The sequence below is a fragment of the Mycteria americana genome (genome assembly GCF_035582795.1).
Source record: "Mycteria americana isolate JAX WOST 10 ecotype Jacksonville Zoo and Gardens chromosome Z unlocalized genomic scaffold, USCA_MyAme_1.0 Scaffold_18, whole genome shotgun sequence".
Classification (NCBI taxonomy): domain Eukaryota; kingdom Metazoa; phylum Chordata; class Aves; order Ciconiiformes; family Ciconiidae; genus Mycteria; species Mycteria americana.
The window spans coordinates 5,121,357-5,146,011 of record NW_027445436.1 but is presented as its reverse complement, the minus strand read 5'-3'; the positions used below and the strand labels follow the sequence as shown (position 1 = coordinate 5,146,011).

Sequence of the window (24,655 nt, the reverse complement as noted above, 5' to 3'; positions counted from 1 at the left end):
TTATTACGTCTGAAACGAAGCTTATTACCAAAACTACAATAAAATCATTAAAATCACAGAATCACAGTATCATATAGGTTGGAAAAGACCTTTAAGATCATCGAGTCCAACCATAAACCTAACACTGCCAAAAACCACCACTACACCATGTCTCTAAGTACCTCATCCAAACGTCCTTTAAATACCTCCAGGGATGGCGACTCAACCACTTCCCTGGGCAGTCTGTTCCAATGCTTGATAACCCTCTCGGTGAAGAAAAATTTCCTAATATCCAGTCTAAACCTCCCCTGGCGCAACTTGAGGCCATTTCCTCTTGTCCTATCACTTGTTACCTGGGAGAAGAGACCGACCCCCACCTCTCTACAACCTCCTTTCAGGTAGTTGTAGAGAGCGATGAGGTCTCCCCTCAGCCTCCTTTTCTCCAGGCTAAATCACTATTAAAATAGTAAGGCTCTTTAACTACGACAAGTAAAGTATTTCAAATCTTTTTAGGCCTAAAAGGGTATTATCCTTAATTATTTTACATTTGCAAAATTCATAATATTTCATCCTTTTCAAGGGTCTGAGTAAAATACCTTCCCGTTTCTACTTGATGCCTAATCTTGTTTCTTTTCCAATCACTGTACATCTCTGCTGAATTCCGGTAACACCAAAGAAAACACTTAAGAAATACACAAACAAATATTCCTAAAATTGCCAAAGTAATCAATCCAATGAATAATTGTTTCAACCATCCAAAGTTGGGAAGCCAAGAAGTCAATTTATCCCATAAATCTCGAAGCCCCAATGAAGTATCATCCAAAGATACTTCCTGGAATATTCGTGTTTTCTCCCAGAGTGCATTTAGATCTGCTTCTATCTGCTTATCTTTATTGATATATGCACAGCAACTGGTATTAATGATCATACATACACTTCCTTCTTTGGCAGTCAATAAATCTAATGCCATTCAATTTTGCAACACAACCTTACTGAGGGAAGATACTTCCGTCTGTAAATTTTTTATAGTATTTATGGTTAAATTTTCCATCTGCTCTAGAACTGCGGAAATATTTACTATGGCCTTTTCTAGCTTGCTTACTCCTAGCCACGGTAAGAACCATCTAACAAAGCTATGAAATTTTGTTCCCCTAATTGCAAGTGGGTTGTCTTCTCGCTTAGCCCGTCTCCAGGACGTTCTCAAAATACCTCTAGGTATTTGAGACTGATTATATATTCGATCCTGACTAACTAAATGACCTATGGTACACATTCCCTTCCATCCTGCAGGGAGTTGCTTTCTGCTGATACCATCACCACACAGCCACCAATACCCGTCGGGCAGTTTGCAGGGTCCGTCGGTGGCTGTGAGATTAGCTCCATAAAATGATCCTTTGCTTACCCATCCAACCGATGTATTTCTACTGGCATCCCACTTTGTAGGGCTATAGGTTTCACGTTCAATCCCATCAAATTCCAAGTTCCTACTTCTACCGCAGTCTTGTTGATCCAATAATCATTCCACCCATTCCTACAGGAATAGTTATGATATTTGTTGTCGGGGGGGGGGGGGGGGGGGGGCGGCACGGACAATTATTGGATCTTGCCTTCCATAGGCAACTATTATTGCTAACTAGAATCTGGGTGCTATTATTTAGTATCTGTAGGCCAACTCTTGGTCCGATCCCATAGCTTGAATTATCATAACTACAATATCCTCCATCTCATTTTTTTCCAAAACTCAGGCCAAGTATTATTGTCACAATTCCAATGAGTCGACCCTATGCTGTACAAAGGGAGTCTCATGTTACCTCTCGGTAGGGCAGTACAAATCCAACAATCCTTAGCCCCTGCGGCATTCGCTATCATCTGAATCGCATTATAATACAGGTTCTCCTTCCAAGCATCTACTGATAAGCTTAAAGCCAATAAAGTTATCATCGTAAGCGTAATTTCAAATCTCCAACACTTTCAATGGTCCATCACGGTTCAGAAGCTTTCTTTACTCAGGAGTAATGGATCCAAGCTGTCTGCTCTTTAATCTTGATTGCAGTGAAAGTGGTTAGCAACACCTGATAAGGTCCATTCCACTTCTCCTCCAATGGGTCACCTGAAAAATTCTTAACATAAACCCAATCTCCAGGGCTAAATGGGTGGATTGGGTGATCTAACCCTTTTGCTCTGGTTCCCAAAATATTCTTACTAATCTTTTCCAATTGTTTTCCTAAGGATATAACATAATTTTGTAAATAATTATTTCCCAGCTGATTCAAATCTTCCCCTTGATATTTGGCCTGATATGGCCTCCCATATAATATCTCAAAAGGGCTCAGATTTTCTTTGGCCCTAGGTTTTACACATATCCAAAGTAGTGCAATAGGCAGTGCTTGATACCAATATAGGTGTGCTACTATTTGCCTGCTGGCTTGTGGTCTGTAGGGTGTGTGTAATTGCCAATCAATTCCTAATAGTTTGCTGACCTGTTGCACTACTTCTGCACAAAAATGTGTACCCCTATCTGATGAAATGACCATAGGTACCCCGAATCGAGGTATTATTTCATTTAATAATACCTTAGTTACTTCTCTTGCTTCGTTTGTCCTACAAGGAAACGCCTCTGGCCATCTGGAAAAGGTGTCTGTAAGTACCAATAAGTATCTGTACCCCCCTTTTCTTGGAAGTTCAGAGAAATCAGTTTGCCAGTGGTCCCCTGGTACATTTCCTCTCCCAATACTTCCTAATTGTGCCCGGTTACCTGTATTTGGATCATTTTTCAAACATATTTCACATTGCTGAGTCACCTGTCGAACTGTAGTATACAAATTTCTCCCTATTAATTTTTGATTTAAAAATTTATACAGGGAATCTGCCCCCCAATGTGTCTTATTGTGTTCTTTAACAACTCCCCATACCTGTTTGGCAGGAATTATAATCCTGCCATCACTCAAGTGGGCCCATCCTTTGGAGGGAACCTGCCCTCCCATTTCTTCTATTAATTCTTTATCAGCCCTAGAATATGCAACATTTTCTTGGTCACCTAGACTCCTACTTCTATTATCTGGAATTAAGGTTAAAATCTTTTGCATTCTCTCTGCTGCCTGTTTAGCCTCATAATCAGCCAACCTGTTACCTTTTTCCTGGTCAGTGTTACCCTTCAGGTGTCCTCGGCAGTGCATGATGGCGACTTTGGTTGGCAGTTGGACTGCTTCTAATAGGTGAAGAATTTCCTCAGCGTGCTTGATCTGTCTCCCTTGTGCGGTTAGTAGTCCTCGTTCCTTCCAAATTGCTCCGTGAGCGTGGACAACTCCAAAGGCATATTTGGAGTCCGTCCATATATTTATCTTTTTCCCTTTTGCCAATTCCAGGGCCCTAGTCAGGGCAATAATTTCAGCCTTTTGAGCTGATGTTCCAGCAGGTAATGATTGAGATTCAATTACTTTGCTTGCTGTTGTCACCGCATACCCAGCCTTTCGAATACCTTGTCGGACGAAGCTGCTTCCATCCGTGAACCAGGAGTCTTGTGCATCTTCCAGGGGTTCTTCTTTTAAATCTGGTCTGCTAGAATATACAGTCTCTATGGTTTCCAAACAGTCATGTATCAATGATTCAGATGTCACCCCACTGAGGAAAGAAGCTGGGTTTGTAACATTAGTCACTTCAATATCAACATCATCTGGTTCAACTAGAATAGCCTAGTATTGTAAAAATCGGGATGGAGAAAGCCAATTATTTCCTTTTTGTTCTAGTATGGCTGATACTGTGTGTGAAGCCAGCACTGTGATTTTTTGGCCTAAGGTAAATTTCTGGGCCTCTTGGATATTTAGTACTACAGCCGCCATAGCTCGTAGGCACCCTGGCCACCCTTTGCTTACTTCGTCAGGCTGCTTAGAAAAGTAGGCCACAGCTCTTTTGTAGAGTCCCAGTCGTTGAGCTAGGACTCCCAGAGCTATACCTTGTTTTTCATGGGAAAACAGCCAGAAGGGTTTAGTAACGTCAGGTAGGCCCAGGGCTGGGGCCTTCATCAGTTCCTTTTTAAGTGTTTTGAATGCATTTTGAGCTTCTCTGGACCAAATCGAGTGGGACTGTTTTTCAAAAGTTCATACAAAGGTTTTGCTATTATTCCATAATTGTAAATCCATAATCGACACCAACCTGCCATTCCCAAGAAGGTCCTGAGTTCCTTTACCATTTGAGGGAGAGGGGTTCTGCAGATGGCTTCTTTTTGTTCCGTTCCTAATTCTCGTTGTCCTCCAGATAGCTCGTATCCAAGGTAGGTTACTTGCTGTCGCACCATCTGAGCTTTCTGTTGAGAGACTCGATACCCATTCAGTAGTCCATTGAATACAATCTGACTTTGTTTCAGTTGCTATTAATAAGTCATCCACATAATGTAGAAGAGTTCCGTCTCTGGAGGGAGGATCCCATGTCTCAAGTTCTCGTGCTAATTGGTTCCCAAAGATGGTTGGACTGTTCTTAAAACCTTGGGGTAACACTGTCCAGGTAAGTTGGGTTTTCCTACCAGTAGTAGGACTTTCCCATTCAAATGCAAACAGGTTTTGGCTCTCCTTGGCCAGAGGCAAGCAGAAGAATGCATCTTTCAAATCTAATACTGTAAACCATACTTGATTGTTTCGTAATTTAGTAAGTAAAGTATAAGGATTGGCCACCACAGGGTGTAAATCTTTAAAATTGAGGGGTTTTAGAAAGAACGCCTTTTCCTGTTGGCCAGTAGCTCCCACTATAGTCACAAAGTCTTTACTCACAGGTATCAATTCTTGATTTAAAACAGAAAGAAGCACCTGTGTCTACTAAGAATTCCACTTCTTTCTCTTGTCTCCCCAGCCTTATCTTAACCAGTGGATCGGCTAGGGTAGATTCCCCAGGTCCCCATCAATTGGCCTCTGCTCCAGCAATCAAGACTTGCGGGGTTCCTTTGAGTCTTGGACATTCGCTCCTCCAATGTCCTTCCTCTCCACAATACACACATTGATTCTTTCTCAATACATTGCCCAGTCCTCCTCCACTTCCAGAGGGCCTTCCCCTTCCTCGTCCTCTAAATCTTCGTCTATTCACCATTCCTCTCTGTCCCAAGGCTGCCTCCGTGCGGCAGGAGGTTAACACCACAATCCTTCTGCCACTCCGGGCGATTCCGCAAAGTAAAAAAAAACATATCCGCATACATAACCTCATCCCATTTTCCTTCTCTCCGTAAGAACAACATTAACTGCAATATAGTATTATAATTTAAAGATCCATTAAAGGGCCATTTTACACCATCTTCTAATTTGTACAGGGGCCACCACTGATCACAATATTTGATTAGTGTTTTCTCATTCACACTCCCACCTGATTGTCCCCCTATCTCTTTCCAATGTGCTAAGATACATCCTAGGGGGCTTTTCTTTACAATACCACCACTTTGCTGTCCCCCCATTCTACCTTATTGATTCTGTACTTCCGTTATTCTCCCACAGATTATTTTAATAACCTCAACCTGTCACGCTTTATCCTCCCACTCTGACCATGTTCCACAATTCTCACATTGAATATCTCATCCAAATACAACCCATAAGTTTTGGTCACAAATAAAACAATTTATGAGGAAAAGCGGTTCTCATTCATTTTCAGGATGACACACACAGGTCTCCAGATTTTCCACACTCACTTTGCAGTCACACCACATCTCAGTCACTCACCAGTCACACCAGAGTTAACTCAGCTCATTCATGCTTAATTGCCGATTTCGCATATATCCAAATTCAATACCAATAAACCAATATCCAAGTTCGGTGCCAGTAAATCCGTACCGCCAACAGTACAAAACTCATGCGGGTTTCATAAGTGTACCAATACCAAAAAGGCACGTTATTGCAGAAGTACAAGGCTTAACCCGTGCCTGTACCAACGTACTAAATATCAAATGTATACCCTCAGGCACTAGTAGCCTGGTATATGGCACTCGGCGTAGGACGTCTCCTACGACTTATGAGAACCTTCCAAATGACCGGTCCCAAATTCCAAAACAGAAAACCAGAAAGATTTAAAGAATACCTTTTTTCCTTTAGATGGTCCTTGTCTGCTCCTGCAGTGACCCGATTGAGGCGAGGAGTCCCTCCGGGAAATCCCGGGGGAACCCTAGGGAGTCCTGTTCTCAGCGGGTCCTGCAGCCGAGCAGAGCGGGTCCCATCTGGGGTGCCAAATTGTTGCCGTGAAAAGCCGAAATCAGAACTCAATAGTCGGGATGACTATTAAGCAGGTATTCTTTATTGCAGCGCTGGGCAGCACTGGGGATCGCTCCGCCACAAGTGCTCCACCAGGTTAGCACAACACATCAGTTCATATACAGAAAAATCATACATATTCATCAGATTTCCTAAAAAGGGCAGTCTTATGGTGATGAGTTCCTGGAATTCATTTACATACATAGTCCAAGCATGCGCAGTAAAATTAAGGTTAGGGTCTTTTCACCCTCCCGGTGGTCTTCCATAGTCTTCCTCACGTTGTCTGCTCGGAATGTTGCAAGGGGGTCGATTTAAACTAGTTCTTTGGTGCTTATCTTCTACACAAACGTCCTGAGTTCCTGTTATCAGTGATTTAATTAGGAAGCCTAACGAGCTTGCTCAAGGTCTGTTTAGTCCTATCAGGTAAGAAGTTACAGGAAATGTCCTATCATCAACTCTACTCAGCAGATAACTAAAACTATCTTTGCAGGGGAAGAGAACAAAAGAGAACAAGGATGCAAGTGAAACTAAAAAAATGCAAGTCTATGTATCACAGTAAGGTCTTAGTCAGGGATTGTCAGGGATTTAACCCTTTCAGGGGCTAACGCTTTCTCTGATTCTTCAGGTTACCCTAACTCTCAATAGGACCAAAGGTAGGGCTTCTACCCATTTGAGGTGAGCTTCCTGACATAATTTTGAAATTTGCCTCTTAAGAGTCTGATTCATTTGCTCTATTGAGGATCCACTGGAGGCTCCACTGGATTGAGGTCTCCATGTGGTATGGAGATCCCATTTTATTCTCAAAATTTTTGATACTCCTTGTAATATTTCTGCTATGAAATGAGGTCCATTGTTCAGAAGATATTCCTTCTGGAATACCAAATCTAGGAATTATTTCTTTTAACATTACCTCTCTTGCCTTATTGGTGTGACAGGGGAAAGCTTCAGGCCAACCAGAAAAAGTATCTACCAGGACTAACAAATATTTATACTGGTTACATCTAGGTAACTCTGAAAAATCTATTTGCCAGCGCTCCCCGGGCATTATTCCTCATTTTACATTTCCTCCTATCGTTTTCTTTTCCACCTTTGGAAAAGGTGTTAGGTTTTTAGCACAACATATTGGACATTTTTTTAACACTGTCTGCACTACTTTGCATTTTTGGTCCTCTAAGATTTTTTTTTTGCAGTAAGGACCAATGCATCCGAGCCCATATGCATTTCTTGGTGTAATTTCTTTAATACAAATTCCATTGTCCTTTCGGTGATTAGAAGTTGTTTCAAAGGTGTCATCCACCATCCCTGTTCATTTTTAATGCAATCCAATTTTTCAGCTAATTGGTCTTCCTTTTCAGTGTATTGTGGTGGAGTTAGATCTAGATGACATCCTGGGATTAAAGCTCCTTCCACATTTGACCTTTTCAGAGCTGCTGCTTTTGCAGCTATATCCGCTTTCCAATTTCCCTTAATTATATCACTGTTCCCTTTTTGGTGTGCCCTCCAATGAATTATTGCAACTTTCTTTAGCTGTAATACAGCTCGTAACAATTTCATAATCTCAGTTCCATATTTAACAGGAGTTCCTTGTGAGTTTAAAAGTCCCCTTTCTTTCCAAATTGCCCCATGAGCATGGGCAACTCCAAAAGCATGTTTCGAATCTGTGAAAATATTAGCCTTCTTCCTGGTCCTTATTTCTAGAGCTCGACTTAGAGCAATCAATTCCGCCTTCTGGGCTGAAGTATTATAAGGCAAAGATTCGGCTTCCAAAACATGGTCTCTGGTCACTATTGCATATCCAGCACATCGCTTTCCTCCAGACATGAAACTGCTTCCATCTGTATATAATTCTAAATCAAAATCAGAAAGAGGAGTATCCTGTAAATCCGGTCGGCTGGAATAAACTTGTTCGATTGTTGTCAGACAATCATGTTGTAATTCATCTTGTTCTGAGATCGGTAGCAAAGTCGCAGGATTTAAAGTGACAGATATTGAAAGGGTAACGTCATCCTGCTCCAGCAGAACAGCCTGGTATTTGGCCAGTCTGCTAGGAGAAATCCAATGGTGCCCCTTGTTTACTAGGAGAGAGATCACAGCATGGGGTACAAACACGGTCATGGGTTGTCCCAGGGTCAGTTTCCTGGCCTCTTCAATTAAAATCACTGCTGCAGCAACAGGTCTCAGACAAGCAGGCCATCCTTTACTGACTTCATCTAATTGTTTAGAGAAATACCCCACAGGTCTCTTCCAGCTTCCCAACATTTGAGTTAGGACCCCTAAAGCCACCTGTTGCCTCTCATGCACATACAGCTGAAAAGGTCAAAACCCTTTTGACACTCAGCAGTCCATTCAAATAGTCCCTCTGGACCCTTGATGGCAGCATATAGTGGTTTAGCGATCAGTCCAAAATTAGGAATCCACCACCAACACCATCCGGACATACCCAAGAATCCTCTCAGTTGTTTTTTTGATGTAGGTACAGCAATTCTACAAATTGCCTCCTTCCACTCTGTGCTCAGTTTCCTCTGTCCCTGCGTGATTTCAAATCCCAGGTATCGAACTCTATCTTTTGCTATTTGTGGCTTTTTTTTTTTTTTCAGAGACGCGATATCCTGCAAGTCCTAAACAGTTCAGCAAACTAATTGTAGCTTCAAAACATTCACTGTAATTGCTTGAGCCAATTAATAAATCATCAACATATTGCAACAAGGTTATGTGTCCATTATTACCTTGCCATTGTTCCAATTCTTTTGCCAATACATTGCCAAATAACGTTGGGCTATTTTTGAATCCTCGTAGTAGTACAGTCCAACATAGTTGAGTCTTTCGTCCTGTGGTCGGGCTTTCCCATTTGAAAGCAAAGATGAGCTGACTCTGTTCATCCACCGGAATGCAAAAGAAAGCATCTTTTAAATCCAGAACTGTAAAATACATATTATTTTCAGGGATGGAAGCAAGTAACGTATACGGGTTTGGCACCACAGGGTGGACATTGACTGTTCAAGTGTTAATTTCCCACAAGTCCTGTACCAACCCATATTCTGGAGAATTAGGCTTTCTTACTGGCAAAATGGGAGTATTACATTCCGATTGACACTCCCGTAATAGCCCATGTTCTAAAAAGGAGTTAATGAGTGGTTCCAGTCCTTTCCGTGCCTCTAATCTGATAGGATATTGTTTCTTTCTTACCAGTTGGGCTCCAGTTTTCAAGTCAGTTTTGATTGGGGTAACACCTTTTGTGCATCCCGGTTTCCCCGATGCCCATGTCAGCGGTATCACTGCATTCAATACTTCTTCAGGAATGTCTGTATTTTCATCCTTTTCACCTTGAGTCAGCAGACACATTTGTGCTTTCCAGGCATTTTCTGGGGGAATGTGCAGCTGTACCAAATTTTCAGAAAAAGTTATTTGTGCATTCAATTTGCATAGCAAATCTCACCCCAACAATGGCAAGGGGCACTCTGGCATATAAAGAAATGAATGAGTTACCATAGCATTTCCAATAGTACACTCCATTGGTTGTAAAAATGACCTTAGAGTCTTTTTCCCAGTGGCACCAATTACACTAGTCTTAATTTTACTTAAAGGCCCTTCAGTAAGTACTGAGTGAGTTGCTCCACTATCTATTAAAAAATCTATTGTTTCATTCCCCAGCTTTACTGGAACCAGAGGATCGGCTGGGGAAACTTTAATAAATTCCTCTGGTCCCCTTCAATCCAATCCTATCTCTGCCAATACCTCGGCAGCTGCCTCTGTTTCACTTTTCTCTGTGGACAATCTTTTTTCCAGTGTCCCTCTCGCTTACAATATGCACACTGATTTGCTCCTAAAGGAGTATTAATTTGACTTTCCCCAGTATTTCTACGATTTCCTCCTCTACCTCAAAATCTCCTCTAAAATTTCCTCTGCCTCTTCCTCTGCCTCTTCCTTGTCCTTCTGACAAGGCAGCCAACAAGGAAGCTTGTAACTTTGATTTCTTTTGGTTTTCCTTTTCCTCTACTTCATCCCAGTTATTATAAACTTTGTAAGCAATTGATAACAACTGGGATATTGTCATACCATCAGCACCATCCACTTTCTGTAATTGCTTTCTAATGTTGGGTGCTGCCTGACCAATAAACAGCACATTAAGAAATCTAGAATTATTCTCATCCTCGGGGTCCAAATTAGTCCACTTCTGAGCTGCTTCACATAATTTTTCATAGAAGACAGATGGGGGTTCTTTATCTCCCTGTTGTATTTCATACAGTTTTGCCCAATTCTGTGGTTTCTGGATTCCATGCTGGATTCCATATAGAATAAATTTTTGGTATTCTTTTATTCTCTGTAACCCTCCACCAGTATTTGGATCCCACCAGGATCCCCCCCCCTTGGGAGATAGGTGTCTATGTTAGGCACTCCCCCATGTTCCTGGGTTACTCCTTCTTTAGCCTTTTCTACAACTGTTCTTCTTTCCTCTGTAGTAAACAAATATTCCAAAAGAGCTTGAATGTCACCCCAATTAGGATTCCTCATCATTTTCCTCTGTACCATTCCTTTTTGTTTTACAGCTTGTACAACAAGAATTGCTACTCTTTGTCTTGACCAAATAGACACCATTTTGATATTCAGAATCCACAAGTCCACAATTTTTTCTAACTTCCCAATTGTTTCTTAAGGCAAAGAACAAATCTACATAAGGTATTTCATCTCATTTTCCAGTCCTTCGACGGATTAACATCAACTGTAATATAGTATTGTACTTAATAGATCTATTTTCAGGCCATTTTTCACCATCATCCAATGGATATTGTGGCCAGCATTGATTACAATATCGTTTTAATTTATCCTTTGTCATGGGGTCCCCTCCAAACTTATTCCAATTTTTCAGGATGCATCCTAAGGGAGAACAAGGGGGAGTCTCTTGAGAAGTAGCACTGCCCATATCAGTACCGAAAAAGCCTAATCCGACGTTTCCCACACTATTCACAGACCCAGAACAGAATGGGGGACGTCTCCCACCATTAAAACAGAGTGTAGAAACAGTATGCTACTGCTGTGTACCTCTCTTTGATGCGCCTTACGCAGAGCCCGGATGGGACAAAATGTCCCCAGATGCAGGCTACTTCCCAAAAGGACTTTTCCTTTTCCCCTTGATCAGAAAATACCTCTTTTCCAATAGCGTTGCACCGTTGTGTCGCTTACCGCCCGAGTGCAGGAGAGGAGCCAATGGAGTCCCTGATCAACAGGTCGGTGTGCGCTGGAGTCCACTCAGTTCTTCTCCCCGCGTCAGGTAGGGGCAAGGCTGTCAGCGCAGTCCCATCTGGATTGCCAAAATGTTGTCCCAAAAATCAGGGTTCATTTACCCGGTGTGCAAAATGCCAATATACACACAGAGCAGAGGTATTTTATTGCATATTTGCGCAGATATGGGTGCCTGTCCCAAGACAGCACACCAAGCTTTCAAATTAACATTTATACACAAAGCATTAACGTATCCAACTTCCTAATACATATGCAGTATTCTTCTATTAAATGATTGGTTAAAATCTCTTCACCCAGCATGTAAATTAGTACGCATGCTTAGTTGTTCTTCTTCAACCTCATCATTTGAGTCGGTGGTATAATTGGGGTAGGTGGTCCGTGAGTTGGTGGTCGTGATCTCCCCCTGCCGGAATTACCTTTCCCCTAGTTTCCTACTTTTTTGGCAGATCCAAGCAGTTCTTCATGGTTTACTAACTGGGCTAGTAATACATCAATTACACTTCTGCTTTTGACAGCCACATCCTGCTTATTAGACAAAGGTACATTGTGTAAGTTCCTATGGAGTTAGGGTAAGGCTCTACAGTGGATTTCTATAGCAGCATCATTCATTATGTGAACTGTATACTTACATTTGATTATTACAACATTATCATTCGATATTGTCAGTGGAATGTGAAAATAAGTATTCTTTTGTTCTGTCTGGACACATGCCTTCTGTTGCTGACAGTAACTAGACATGCATTTGACAAAGTTCGTTACATTGCTATGAAAGCTTGCAAAGAAGCAGACAGACACTTCTAAAGAAGAGGGCACGGTCTTTTATTTGCAACTAATGCTTTTGCTGATCTCCTCCAGCCAAACAGAAATTTGATTGAAGTCTTATTTAGGCTTTATACTATACCAACAAATGAACCAACTAGACTAGGCTCAAAAGCACTAAAAATCTAAACGAGGTCATCCTGAATATGGGTTCAAAATAAACTGCAAGTCAGAGACCGCAGTGAGGACAGAACATCAGATATCAAAAGACAGTTCAGAACAGAGCTCACAACGTTGTTACATTAGCTGGTGAGGAAATTAAGCACAGAACAAAATTTATAAAACATTGGTAGCCTTTACTATATGAGGTGGCCATTCAAGAGATTGTGGGCACTGTTGTATTCGTACCTCATCTTCCCAAGTTGTTTGTATATCACTTACCAGAGGATACTACTCATTTCATTTTTTCTTTTAACTGGCTTTATATGGACAAACTTCCCTTGATTTTTCACTGTGGGAGTGATAACAATTCTTGGAACTAACCCAGAAAATATGACCCAGTGTTGTAATACTACTGCTCCCACTACTGCTATGTAAAACTGACTGCAGCTAAGCAATTCTCTATGCCACTGCCTTGAAAAAAATCAGTGGTGTGCAAAGTAATTTGTATATGATTCAAAAAATTCTGTCAGACTCTTCCTATGTGTTATAAAATATTTTTTTTCTTTTTAAATTAATTTTTAATCCAATGAAATGGGTCATATGCAGATACAGCCTTGCAAGCAATTATTGTGTCTTCTGCTGAACTAGACCATACTGGACTTATCTCAGTACCAGAAAGATATCAGCCTAGATAGCTAAGAAACTGGGTATCCAACATGCATAACCATCAGCAATGCAAGATCATATTAATCAAAATGATGGTGTCATGACCTAAAGGGTTACCCAGCCTGCAGGTAGTGGGTTCACAGGATTCCGTAATACACAAGGACACAGAGGCTTTATTCTCTAAATTTCTCTACTTTATTACAGATTACCAAAAATCACCACTAGCAAGTATACCTATGATTAATAAAGTGAACACACACACATATAAAAAGCTATTACAAGTTATTATCAGCAATCAATAGTAGCAGCAAGTATATATTACAGGTTACTACAAAATTACCACTAGTAAAGCAGCAAATATATATTTCAACAGTAGCAGCAATCAATAGTAGCAGCAAACATCAATAATATAGCAGCAAATATACTTATTACAGAATACTTCTATGCATATATATGGATGTTCATAATATTACTGGTATGAAGCGTATCAGACCGATCCCAGAAGTGGGGCCAAACCGATCCCAGCAGTGGGACCCTAATCAAACCGACCCCAGAAGTGAGTCCAGAAGGAGGACCAATAAAATAACATATATATATTATTCTAAATACTGTACCGGTACAGTGCTCACCAAATCACTCCCAGGAGTGGGGCCTCGAAATTGCTCCCAAGAGTGGGGTCTCGAAATCAATGACAGACAAAGTCTCACTTCAAAGATGATCCATGTCACAGAGTTTGGAGTCAGCCAGGCATCTCTGGCGATGGTCCAATAGCTTGCTTAGGAGATCTCATAGAAAAGTTTGTGCAGGGAGTTCAACCTGTTAAGGAAAAGGAAAAGTATGTGTAGCACAAAAAGTTCTCAGAGAGAGAGAAGCTCCATTTTGAGTAAAAATTAAGTCATTTTTAGATCATAGAGACATAAGAGGGCGTAGGACACCACCATTTCGAGCAGCCAATAGATGCTGTTAATTTCTGGGTTTCACCTGGACAGCCAATAGATGATGATGTTTTCTATTCTCTCAGACCAATTTTTATTTTTCCAGACTGTTTTCCTGTTCTTGCAGTTGAACAGCCAATGGCAGTTACCGATTCTTACTTTCTCAGGATGTTTTCCCCTTTTTCCAGGCTATTTTTCACCTTTTCAGATGATAAGTTGCCATTACAGTTCCTTGTTTTTGTGCTTATCAATGGTATCTCAGGATGTCTCTGGTTTCTAGGTACCCAGAGTACAGCATTCAAAGATGCCAGCTGCACTTCTCAAGGACGCTTCTGGTTCACAGGCCTAGTTCCCAGGCTAATAGGTCCCAGGCTGGCAGGCATTTTCTCTGTCAGTATTTTTCAGCAGACATCTTCTTCTGTTCAGTATTTTTCCCCTTCTAACCAGGTCGCCTATATGGCTGCTCACATCAGATGGGCAACAAATGCATGTGAAGAATCAGTCAAAAAGAATAGGGAGAGTGGTATAATATCCAATTGTAGGTATTTGCATACATTTCCATACTATTATTTTTGATCACTTAAATATGACAGTCTCACAGCACTTCTGTGAGGATAAATATCACTAGAAGTAACAGCTGCAAAACATACCAGAAATAATATACCAAGATCTCACAAAAAGTCTATGGCAAAAGAGTAAATTGGCAGAACTTCGACAGCCAAGATTTGAGACCTTAACATTAGACAACCCCTCCTCTTATTGTATTTCCAGACAGTGGGAAAAACAGCTTGGCCCATCTTGGATCTAGGAAAAGGGGACTAGAGCAATGGAGTTGCAAGAGTGGACTTTGCCTGGGATATGAGGCAAGCAATATATGGGATGTAGAGATGGCCAAGTAGATTGTTTACATCTGTCCAAAATGTCTTAATTATATGCCTTTTTAATGATGTTCCATTTGCAGCAATTACTCTCTGATAACTAGGTAAAAAATTGCTGTCTCTCCAACCCCCATCCCCAACAGTTTTCCCTGGTTTTTAATCAAACATCTTTTTATCTAGATTCAGAATATTATTTTGAGAAATTATCAATAGCTAAACAAAATACCTTAGGAAAAGCAAACAGAAATGTTAAGGGGTGTTAGGAGTGGCCGCTGCCTGCAGCAGGTCTGGCCCAGGACTCCCTCCTGCACAGCTGCTGGAGCCCAGCCTGGTGTGCTGGGGACCCCAGCGGTCTCTGGCCTGGGCTGAGGGACACGGCTGCTGCTTTTCCATTTGCAGGTTCAACCAGCAGCAAAGCTGAGCACGTATCCCAGAAACACACACACACAGAACACACACAGGACACTGATGTTACAGGTTACACAGATTGCCACAGACAAGGTGCTGCCTTCAACAGCACCTACATATAGGACTCACATAAAACATAAGTATAGAGAGTCAAGTCCCCTTCCTCCTCTTTGGGTGGTAGAGATAGAAGGTCACTAGTGAAGGTATACACACGACACTCTCTAGATTCATAAACACATGCACATTCATGGATCCCTCGTGTACCGGCATGGCACCCTCTGTCTACCTGGCACCGCTTCCCAGATCCCAGGCCCTTACCCACTTCACAGGTCCCCTACTCACCAGCTAGTCCAGCTTGATGCTTGCTAGCAAACACACACACACTCACACACTCATCCCACAGGTACTCCACATTCGCAGGTCCCCCCAGGTACCAGCATGGACCCTTGTCCACCTGATACCCCAGCCCAGACCCAGGGGCTCATACTCACCGGCTAGTCCAGCTTGAAGTTTGCTAGCCATAACACACTCACACCCCACACACACACCCAGTTGGGGGAAGATACAGACACTCAGCCCCCCGCCAGCAGCCAGCACCAGGCACACAGGCTGTGATCTGTGGTCCCACTCCAGCCGCTGGTGCTGAGCCCCTCACTCACCTCACTCACACTGGTCTCTCCCAGTAGCTGGTTTTCAGGACACACACCATTCCCACCCCAGTGGCTCGTGGCCAAGGCCTTCACCTTCTCTAGTCTCTGACACAATGTGCCAGGGGCATCTACTCCCTGACTCCAGTAGCTGGCTGGTCTGACTCCAGTAGCTGGCACCAAATCCACTCACACAGTTCTCACCAGTAGCTGACACTTAGTCTTTGCAGTACACATACACATGGGATAGAGAGTGAGATTATGCAGAGAGATCGTTAAGAAAATATTTAATAAGAAGATATAAGAAGGTAGGACAGAATGCAGTGATCAGGTACAGAGCTCAGACAGACAGACAAGCATACTGACCAGCCCCATTTTACATGTGACTGGCCACTTTTATACCCTTTTCTGTCTACCGCCTCTTTGTTCCTCCCTGCTCTCCCTTCCCCTGCACATTGCCTCATCAACTGGAATAGTTCCACTGACCCCCCCTTCCAACATCCTGGACTCTCAGGTTTACAGCCTTATCAGTTGCAAAGTCGTGGTTTGCCTGCAGTTTCTTGATAGCCCATCAATTAGTGTGACTGACCAGGTTTGTTTCTGGTTATTAGCTTTGTTAACACTAATTGGTCAGGTTTTATGACTCTGTATGTTTGCCTCCCTCCCTTTCCTCATCATCCCATCTTGGCAAGGTCCTTAGTCAGATAATCTTACTGAAAAATAATCATTCTCACACTCCACATATCCTTACCAATTAGTGTGTCTGACTAGGTTTGTTTTTATCACTACCTCCCTTACCATTTGTCAGTCAGGTTTGTGTCTCTGTATGTTCTTGTTTATGGCTCCTTTGGACAGATGATACCCTTAAAGGAGCAGGCACTCTCTTTCCACATACCCTCATAGAAACAGCTTGGGACTGGGCAGGTTTTGCTCAGTTACTTTCCTGTTGTCTTTCTTGTTATATTTCATTAAATAGCAGAACCATCAAAGTTATCTTTTTCTGCTTACAAGATGTAAAATTCTTTATTGAAGCTGTTTAGAGATTCAAACATCTTTTCTGCCAAATCCCAAAGCCTTCCATTTATATTCTTAACTCCTGGAGGCAAAAGAAATACCAGATACATATCACGTATTGCCAGATGCTAAAGTTAAAAGCTAAAACATGGAGCTTCCAGGATGACTTCAGATACACAGCAGAGAGAATCCCACCCTGATATAGAATAGACTAAAGGCCATATCCACAGCTTATGCAAACCATCCTACATGAGTGGAGGCCAAAACCTATGGTTGCAAAATTTCCATTAAGTTCAGTGTTTCAGAATCCATTTCTTATTTCAGTTTTCCAGTAACTTCATTTAAGAAGTAAAAAATAATTCCCACAATCACACTAATGGAAACCATGTCTGATTCATAGAATGTTGCCCTTGAAAGTATCCTGGAGTTTTCTTGTTTCATTTTTAGTGGAATACAAATTGAAACACAGAAATTACAAATGACAATTAAAATTTCTAGAACAATTAGAATACTTAATATTTGAGAAAATGCTGATTTTTCTTCTATTTTTTCCCAGGGGTTACTGCAATTTTTCCTTCCACGCAAAAATGAAAATCACAACTTGAACAAATAACCTGTCCAGCATTAGCTATGAAATTATGGAGTAAAATATAATTTCTGTTCAGTTGCACTCACACTAGCAAATATAGTGCTTATTTTTCAGCACTAGCAAGGATGTGAATACTAAAGTAGGCAGAATACTACCTTGTCATGAAGCCATTAGTGTCTCAGAAGATTTATTAGTGCTAATGTATATGCTGTGGCCTGCAGACTACTACAGCCAAAGTGTTTCCAGAATTTCCCTGAGGAACGATAAGCTTTCCCTCTCTGCAGACTGCCAGTAAAGAGAATTTGCTCAAATAATTGTAGCCCAATTAACATTTGAAAATTTCAGATGGAAACTATAGGGAACAAATGAAGGACAAACATTCTTTCAGTTCAGTTCACATTCATAAATTGCTCATTTGGTTTCCATTGGTAAGGAAAAATGACAAATGTTCTGCTAAATCAACAGAGATGTCCTGCTTACATAGATCAAGATGGTGTTGTGGCTGGCACTGGGCACTCCATCTCATTACGCTATCCTCTTTCCAATTTTCTTCTGGGCTGTACTTATACAGAACAGGGTTTGAGTGTTGTCTCTCATTTTGTGGGTCAGAATTTTTATCTTTGGCAAAGTTCCCCTTCAGGCACAAGAAGAATTTTAGGCCAAATCTAATTTTGCTGCTATAAAACTGAAGGGGAAATTCAAATTGTGACTGCTCAGCAGTGATAATTTGTAACTGAGGAATGATCAGGCATGGAGGGCAAGAAGGCCCGAGTGCAGAAGGGGATAAACTGGCTGGAAGCAGGAATGCCAGAGACAGAAGGACTCCTTGCAAGGGAGTGAAGTTTCCCTTGGTGATGAGATAAGAAAAAGCCGCAGCATTGTCTTGTAGCCATCCTGGAATGCGAGTGCTCAGGGGCCACCTTTGGGCAGCAGAGCTGGGCTGGGGGATGGACCCAAGACCCAGGCTAAGGTGTCCCATGCAACTGCTCACGGGATTGGTGCTGGTGCAAGTGTATATAAGGAATCTGCTTGTGATGCATCTTTGCAGACTCCACTTATTGCAGTAGGACTCTGCCCGATGCATTGTTCATTCAGTATTTAAACACAAACGTGTTTAATTCACCTTGAGGGGTACAATAAAAATTCCCCAACAAAACCTACAGAAGGAGGCACAGGAGGAAGATGATTCAACAAGGAAGCCCTCAGCATTTCACCCCCTTCACGAGAGTATGGCTAAAGGTTGCCAGGCCACTATCTCTGTGGATATACCCATGTTTCCTTACCTATGTATGTTTTGGATGTAGTGTTTTGGACTACCTATGTTTAGAATCTGACAAGCTTGCAGGACCTGTTGGTTACTGTAATAAAATAACAAGAAGTTGCATTTCCATTGTCTCTTTGTCACAAGGTTGTTTTCATAGTGAGCAATTTCTCATTTTCATTTCAGTCTTTATTGCAAGAATTAGGATCAGAATATTAAATGTGTGAGATTACAGTAAATTATACCACTCTGACCTTCTGAGGTTCTGAAATATGATTTACTTAGCTTATTCCCATTCATTCATAGTACTGATAACATGGGAAGAATACAGCTTATGTTGAAGCTCCAAATGTAGCATTCTGGGTGGATCTGAACCCAATCATATTTTTTAATATCTTATAAGGAGATATTTTATGCTCTTTTAACATAAATATCTACAGCTGACCTGGTCACCACAGATTCTGTTTATTGTTGATAGAGAAAAATAGGCACTTTTTATCTGATCTATTTTAAACATCCACTCTGATAATTTGTGCCCTAAGTCTCCTTTTCCTATGTGAGGAGCCAGGGGCAATGGGTACAAGTTGCACCAGGAGAGAAGTTTCATCTTGATATAAGAAAGAAATTTTTTTACAGTGAGAACAATCATTCACTGGAACAACCTCCCCAGGGACCTGGTGGAGTCCCCATCACTGGAGGTTTTCAAGATGCAATTGGACAAGGTGCTAGATAATCTCATCTAGGCTACCTTTCCCATGAAAGGTTGGACCAGATGATCTTTCAAGGTCCCTTTCAACCTGGGCTGTTCTATCATTCTACGATTCTAAATATATTACACTGAAAAAGGCCTTTTGAATGGCACAGCTATAGTGCCATGACTTCAGCTTGTTCTCATATTATAACTGCCTGATTTTACCTTGTGCTTCCTTAGGGCAGAATATGCATTTTGTGTATCTAAAATCAAAACTGCATTTTAAAATCTGAAAAGAGCCACCTTTAGCAAGAGGGTCTGCTAGAAAATCATCACAGGGACGATTTATTGCCCTAAGTTTTGCATGCTGTTTAGAACCAGATGGAAAATGCACCTTGAAACATGGAAAAATAACATTTCAGAACATTTCAGAACATCAGAACATTTCATCATGTTAGAACAGGTGCACAGCTGATGTGCAGAAATGGCAGGAAAAAATGGCATTGCTTATTTCTTTAGAAGTAGGTTGTGGCATTGTAATTTAAATGCTGATTACAGGCAAAACTGATGCTTGCAGATTTACTGAGACACTAATCTTTATACTAAACATAGTTATGTCACCATTCTTTGGTGTCATCTTTATTTCCCTTGGAAAGATTCATCTGTTTGGCAGATGGCTATCAAATGGGTTATCAATTTAGTGGTATTAAGAAGAGTATGTGGACTAATACTTTCCCCTTCTTCACTGAAGGTTGTTCCATGAGTTTCAGCTGTGCTAAAGGGATACCTGTGTATTTCCATCTTCATCTTTTGTGTATCAATCTTCAGCATTTTGAATATATAGTTGTGGGTTGACCCGTCTGGCAGGTAAGCCCCCACCCAGTCACTTGCTCACTCCCCCCACAGCAGGATGGGCAAAGCAGAAGAGCAGCAGGAAGAGAATCAGAAGGGCAAAAGCAGGGGGAAAAAAAAAGCAAACCTATGGGTCCAGATAAAGACAGTTTAATAAGTGAAGGGAAAATAAAAACAAACCACAAGTGATGCAAAAGCAATTACTCACCACCAGCAGACCAATGCCCAGACAGTCTCCAAGCAACAGCTCCTTTGGAAAAACTCCCTTCCCTTCCCTTCCCTTCCCTTCCCTTCCCTTCCCTTCCCTTCCCTTCCCTTCCCTTCCCTTCCCTTCCCTTCCCTTCCCTTCCCTTCCCTTCCCTTCCCTTCCCTTCCCTTCCCTTCCCTTCCCTTCCCTTCCCTTCCCTTCCCTTCCCTTCCCTTCCCTTCTATATTAAAACCACTCTGTATTTTTCTGATTGTACGAAGCGTTATTATAAGGAACAAAATTAAATTTAAGGCCTTTTTTGCAAGCCTGACGTGCTATAAAGAGGACCTTGTGTAAATGCAAACTGTCCACGCTCTATCTGCAGTCATTTATATCTGTGAAAGAAGAGCACAGAGTGGCAGTAGGATGCTACCAAGTTAAATTGATACAGTCAGTCTCTCAATCCCTGTTCAGTATTTTGTTTCCAAGGGTAAGCAGAAAAATGGGATGTAGCTTCATGGTATGTTATCTCCAGTGGCAAGTCTGTCTTAAAAAGTTTGCAACCTCTTTCTCCCTCCTGACCCTGGCTGCCCTTTCCCACATCATGTCACAATTTGACTCCCCCTTCTGTGTTGATACAAATGTTTGTGGGTCATTGCTGTAGATGGGATCACTGCACTAAGCTGACAAGAAAATGATTATTTGCTTTGATTAGTGACCCAGTTTACAGCATAGCCCCACAGACAGTTTTAGTGTTACAACTGAGAGGGCAGCAAATGGTGGTGTGAAACAGAAAATGCTGTAAACTGGCTTCCCTGATCAAGATGATCTATGCTGGATATACACTCTTAGTTGCAGTGTGAACTACCCTGGAAATCAAAGGTAGGAACTTGTGGAGATGTAATAACTCCTGCATCCATAAAAGTAAACCACAAAACAACCTGTAAAGATCTGGCTTGTCTACACTAAAAATTGTGCAGTTTACCTATATTATAGCAAGTGCTCACCCAGGGACACATTCAGACTGCATTTATGACCTTAATTCTTTTATTTCCCTAGCTTTTTGAATACTTGACTTTGCATATTTAAAATTAATGTCATTTTTTTGCAATTATTAATAAATCAGCTCTCGATATATATCCCTTTTCATATATCCATTCAAATGTTTTCCAATGTGGCTAATAAATGAAAATGAGGAAACTTAAATTTCTGAGGAAGACCTATACAGTTCCATCGGGGCTATGTTCCTGATTTGATGGCAACTGGCAGACACCTTGTTATAATTCTTTCACTGATCCTTTTTGCAAGTACTTGCAGAATCATAAACTTGAATGCTGTGTGCCCCCATTTCTCCCAAGACTTTTTTCTTTCTATTATTAAAGAAATAATATTTAATTAAGTATAGAAGACTGCTAACTGGATTTTTAGAACATGGTTATTCTTTTTTTGAGTTCTGAAAATCATGGCTTATTGGACATGGTCTAACTGTGGATTTACAGAGATGATTTGAATCTTTCCTTGCATTTCTTTTTGAATTAGAAATCTTTCCCAGGCACATAAAAACACAGGAGATAGGATTTTGTATGATGAGTGATTTTAGAATGCAGTAAAGGAAGTAAAACTAGTTCAGAAAACATGTTTTATAGACAAAGGAGTAGTGCCTAACTTGCTGTATTGGGTGTATGTGGCAAGGCTTTGGTAGCAGTGGGGCTGCAGGGGTGGCCTCTGTGAGAAGAGGTCAGGGGCTGTCCTGTGCCAGGCACAGCCAGTTCCAGCCAGCTCAGTAATGGCCCCACAGCAGGTCAAAGTTAAGCCAATGAGTGAAGTTGGTGGTACCTCTGTGAATATTTAAGAAAGGGCACAAACACCACACAGGAGAGACATGAGAAAAAATTAATTTTCCCCAGGTCAAGTCTGTTTTGCCTGTGACAGTAATTGGTAAGTGATCTTCCTGTCTTTATCTTAACCCATGAGCTTTTTCATCTTATTTTCTCCTCCTGTCCTGTTGAGAAGGGGGAGTGAGAGAGCAGCTGGGTGGCCGTCTAGCCCACCACACTTGCATAAAAATAAATGCCCCTTATAATTGTATATATAGACTTAATCTCTTTGAGTGCATTTGAAACATGAATGTTCTAACAGAAATAAGACTGAACACCTATATGCATTTTGTCTGTAAACCGAATTTCAAGTCATTCCAAGCAACACCCACAAACATTTTCAGGATTTCCAAAAAACCCTATTGCTAAAATTTGGAAATTAAAAAGTATGGCGTCCAGCATCACTGGTAAACTTCCTTATAAACTTCCTTCAGGCATCTGAATGGCAGCTCCAAAGGAAAACAAATGGTTTTCATGGTAGCGTGGCTAAGAGGATGCAGAAGTCACTCAGGACCATCTCAGAAAGGGGTATTCTGCAAAACATTACTCCTTTTTTCTTGCTAGGTCACACAGAATTCTATATGAGGAATACTGAAGAAGCTATGAAGCAATTATCTAGTTAAATATAGATCGAGATTTGTGCTTTATATGGTTTTATTTGTAACCTATTTTTTATTTGTAACCTGTTGTTTCTAATCTTGCACTTCTAAACTTAACCTTCTGTCTTGTTGAATAAATTTTTGCTTTGTTTTACCATTAAGCTTGTATGTTGTTATAGAAGCAAGGTGAATTGGGGTGTCCTGGTTTCGGCTGGGATAGAGTTGATTTCCTTCCTAGTGGCTGGTGTAGTGCTGTGTTTTGGGTTTTAGTATGAGAATAATATTGATAACACGCTGATGTTTTGGCTGTTGCTAAGCGGTATTTACACTGGTCAAGGACTTTTTTTTCAGCTCCCCATGCTCTGCCAGGTGCCCAAGAAGCTGGGAGGGGACACAGCCAGGATTGTTGATCCAAACTGACCAAAGGGCTATTCCATACCATATGATGTATATGTATATCAGTATATAAAGCTGGGGAAGCAGAAGGAAGGGGGGGACATTCGGAGTGATGGTGTTTGTCTTCCCAAGTAACCATTACGCGTGAGGGAGCCCTGCTTTCCTGGAGATGGCTGAACACCTGCCTGCCCATGGGAAGTAGTGAATGAATTCCTTGCTTTGCTTTGCTTGCGTGCGCGGCTTTTGCTTTCCCTATTAAACTGTCCTTATCTCAACCCACGAGTGTTCTCACTTTTACTCTTCCAATTCTCTTCCCCATCCCACCGCGGGGGGGGGGGGGGGGGGGGGAGTGAGGCGAGCGGCTGCGTGGTGCTTAGTTGTGTGGCACGGCAGTTTGTGCGGAAGAGTGCACAGGAAGGGTGCTGTAGCTCTGCCAGCTTGACCAGGGAGCAATGGTATCCACCCGGCAGAAGGCCATGGCCTCTCTAAACCCTGCACCCACCACGGCTGACACAGCTTCCCAGACAGAGCTCTGATGGGAACATGCTGCCACCCAGGTGTCAGGCTGCAGGGTGTGCCCTACTCTTATGCCAGTACCAAAAGGCAGTAGTGAGCACACCTGTGGGAGGTGTGCTCAGGTAGAGGAGCTCCTCACCTTAGTGACAGAGCTCTGGGAGGAGGTGAGTAGGTTGAGGAGTATCAGGGAGTCTGAGAGAGAGATAGACTACTGGAACCACACCCTACCTTCCCTGGGACAGACCTGTCAGGCAGACAGAATGCATGATATGGAGGATTCCCTATCCTCTCTTCACCTGGTAGAATGCAGTGACTTAAGGGGTAGGGGGAAATGGCAACAAGTTCCTGCCTGGCACAGCAGGCGCATCTCCTCCATGACTACCTCACCTTCCCAGGTGCGCCTGCATAATAGCTATGAAGCTCTAAGTGGAACCGAACAATGACGAGGATGATGGTTCATCTAGGTTGGAGGTGTCGCCAAGGTTAAGTCGGCCTACGCCCTGCATCAAAACCGCTTCCATAAAGAAAAAAAGATGGGTTATTGTCATAGGAGACTCAGAATCACAGAATCGTATAGGTTGGAAAAGACCTTTAAGATCATCAAGTCCAACCGTAAACCTAACACTACCAAGACCACCACTATACCATGTCCCTAAGCACCTCATCCAAACGTCCTTTAAATAGCTCCAGGGATGGCGACTCAACCACTTCCTGGGGCAGCCTGTTCCAATGCTTGATAACCCTTTCAGTGATGTAACATTTCCTAATATCCAGTCT

At 41.9% G+C, this 24,655-nt stretch overlaps 1 protein-coding gene across 1 annotated transcript; it reads right to left on the bottom strand.

Annotated features, from left to right (window-relative positions):
• Window positions 1–538: 538 nt before the first annotated feature.
• On the bottom strand, window positions 539–12,613 carry LOC142402871 (uncharacterized). The gene is given in 8 exon segments (XM_075488763.1): window positions 539–2,089; window positions 3,110–3,600; window positions 4,132–4,304; window positions 4,306–4,753; window positions 10,257–10,479; window positions 10,617–10,776; window positions 11,382–11,499; window positions 12,595–12,613. Coding segments are annotated over 7 exon segments (1,149 nt in total). The 3' UTR covers window positions 539–2,089; window positions 3,110–3,592.
• Between the last annotated feature and the right edge of the window lie 12,042 nt (window positions 12,614–24,655).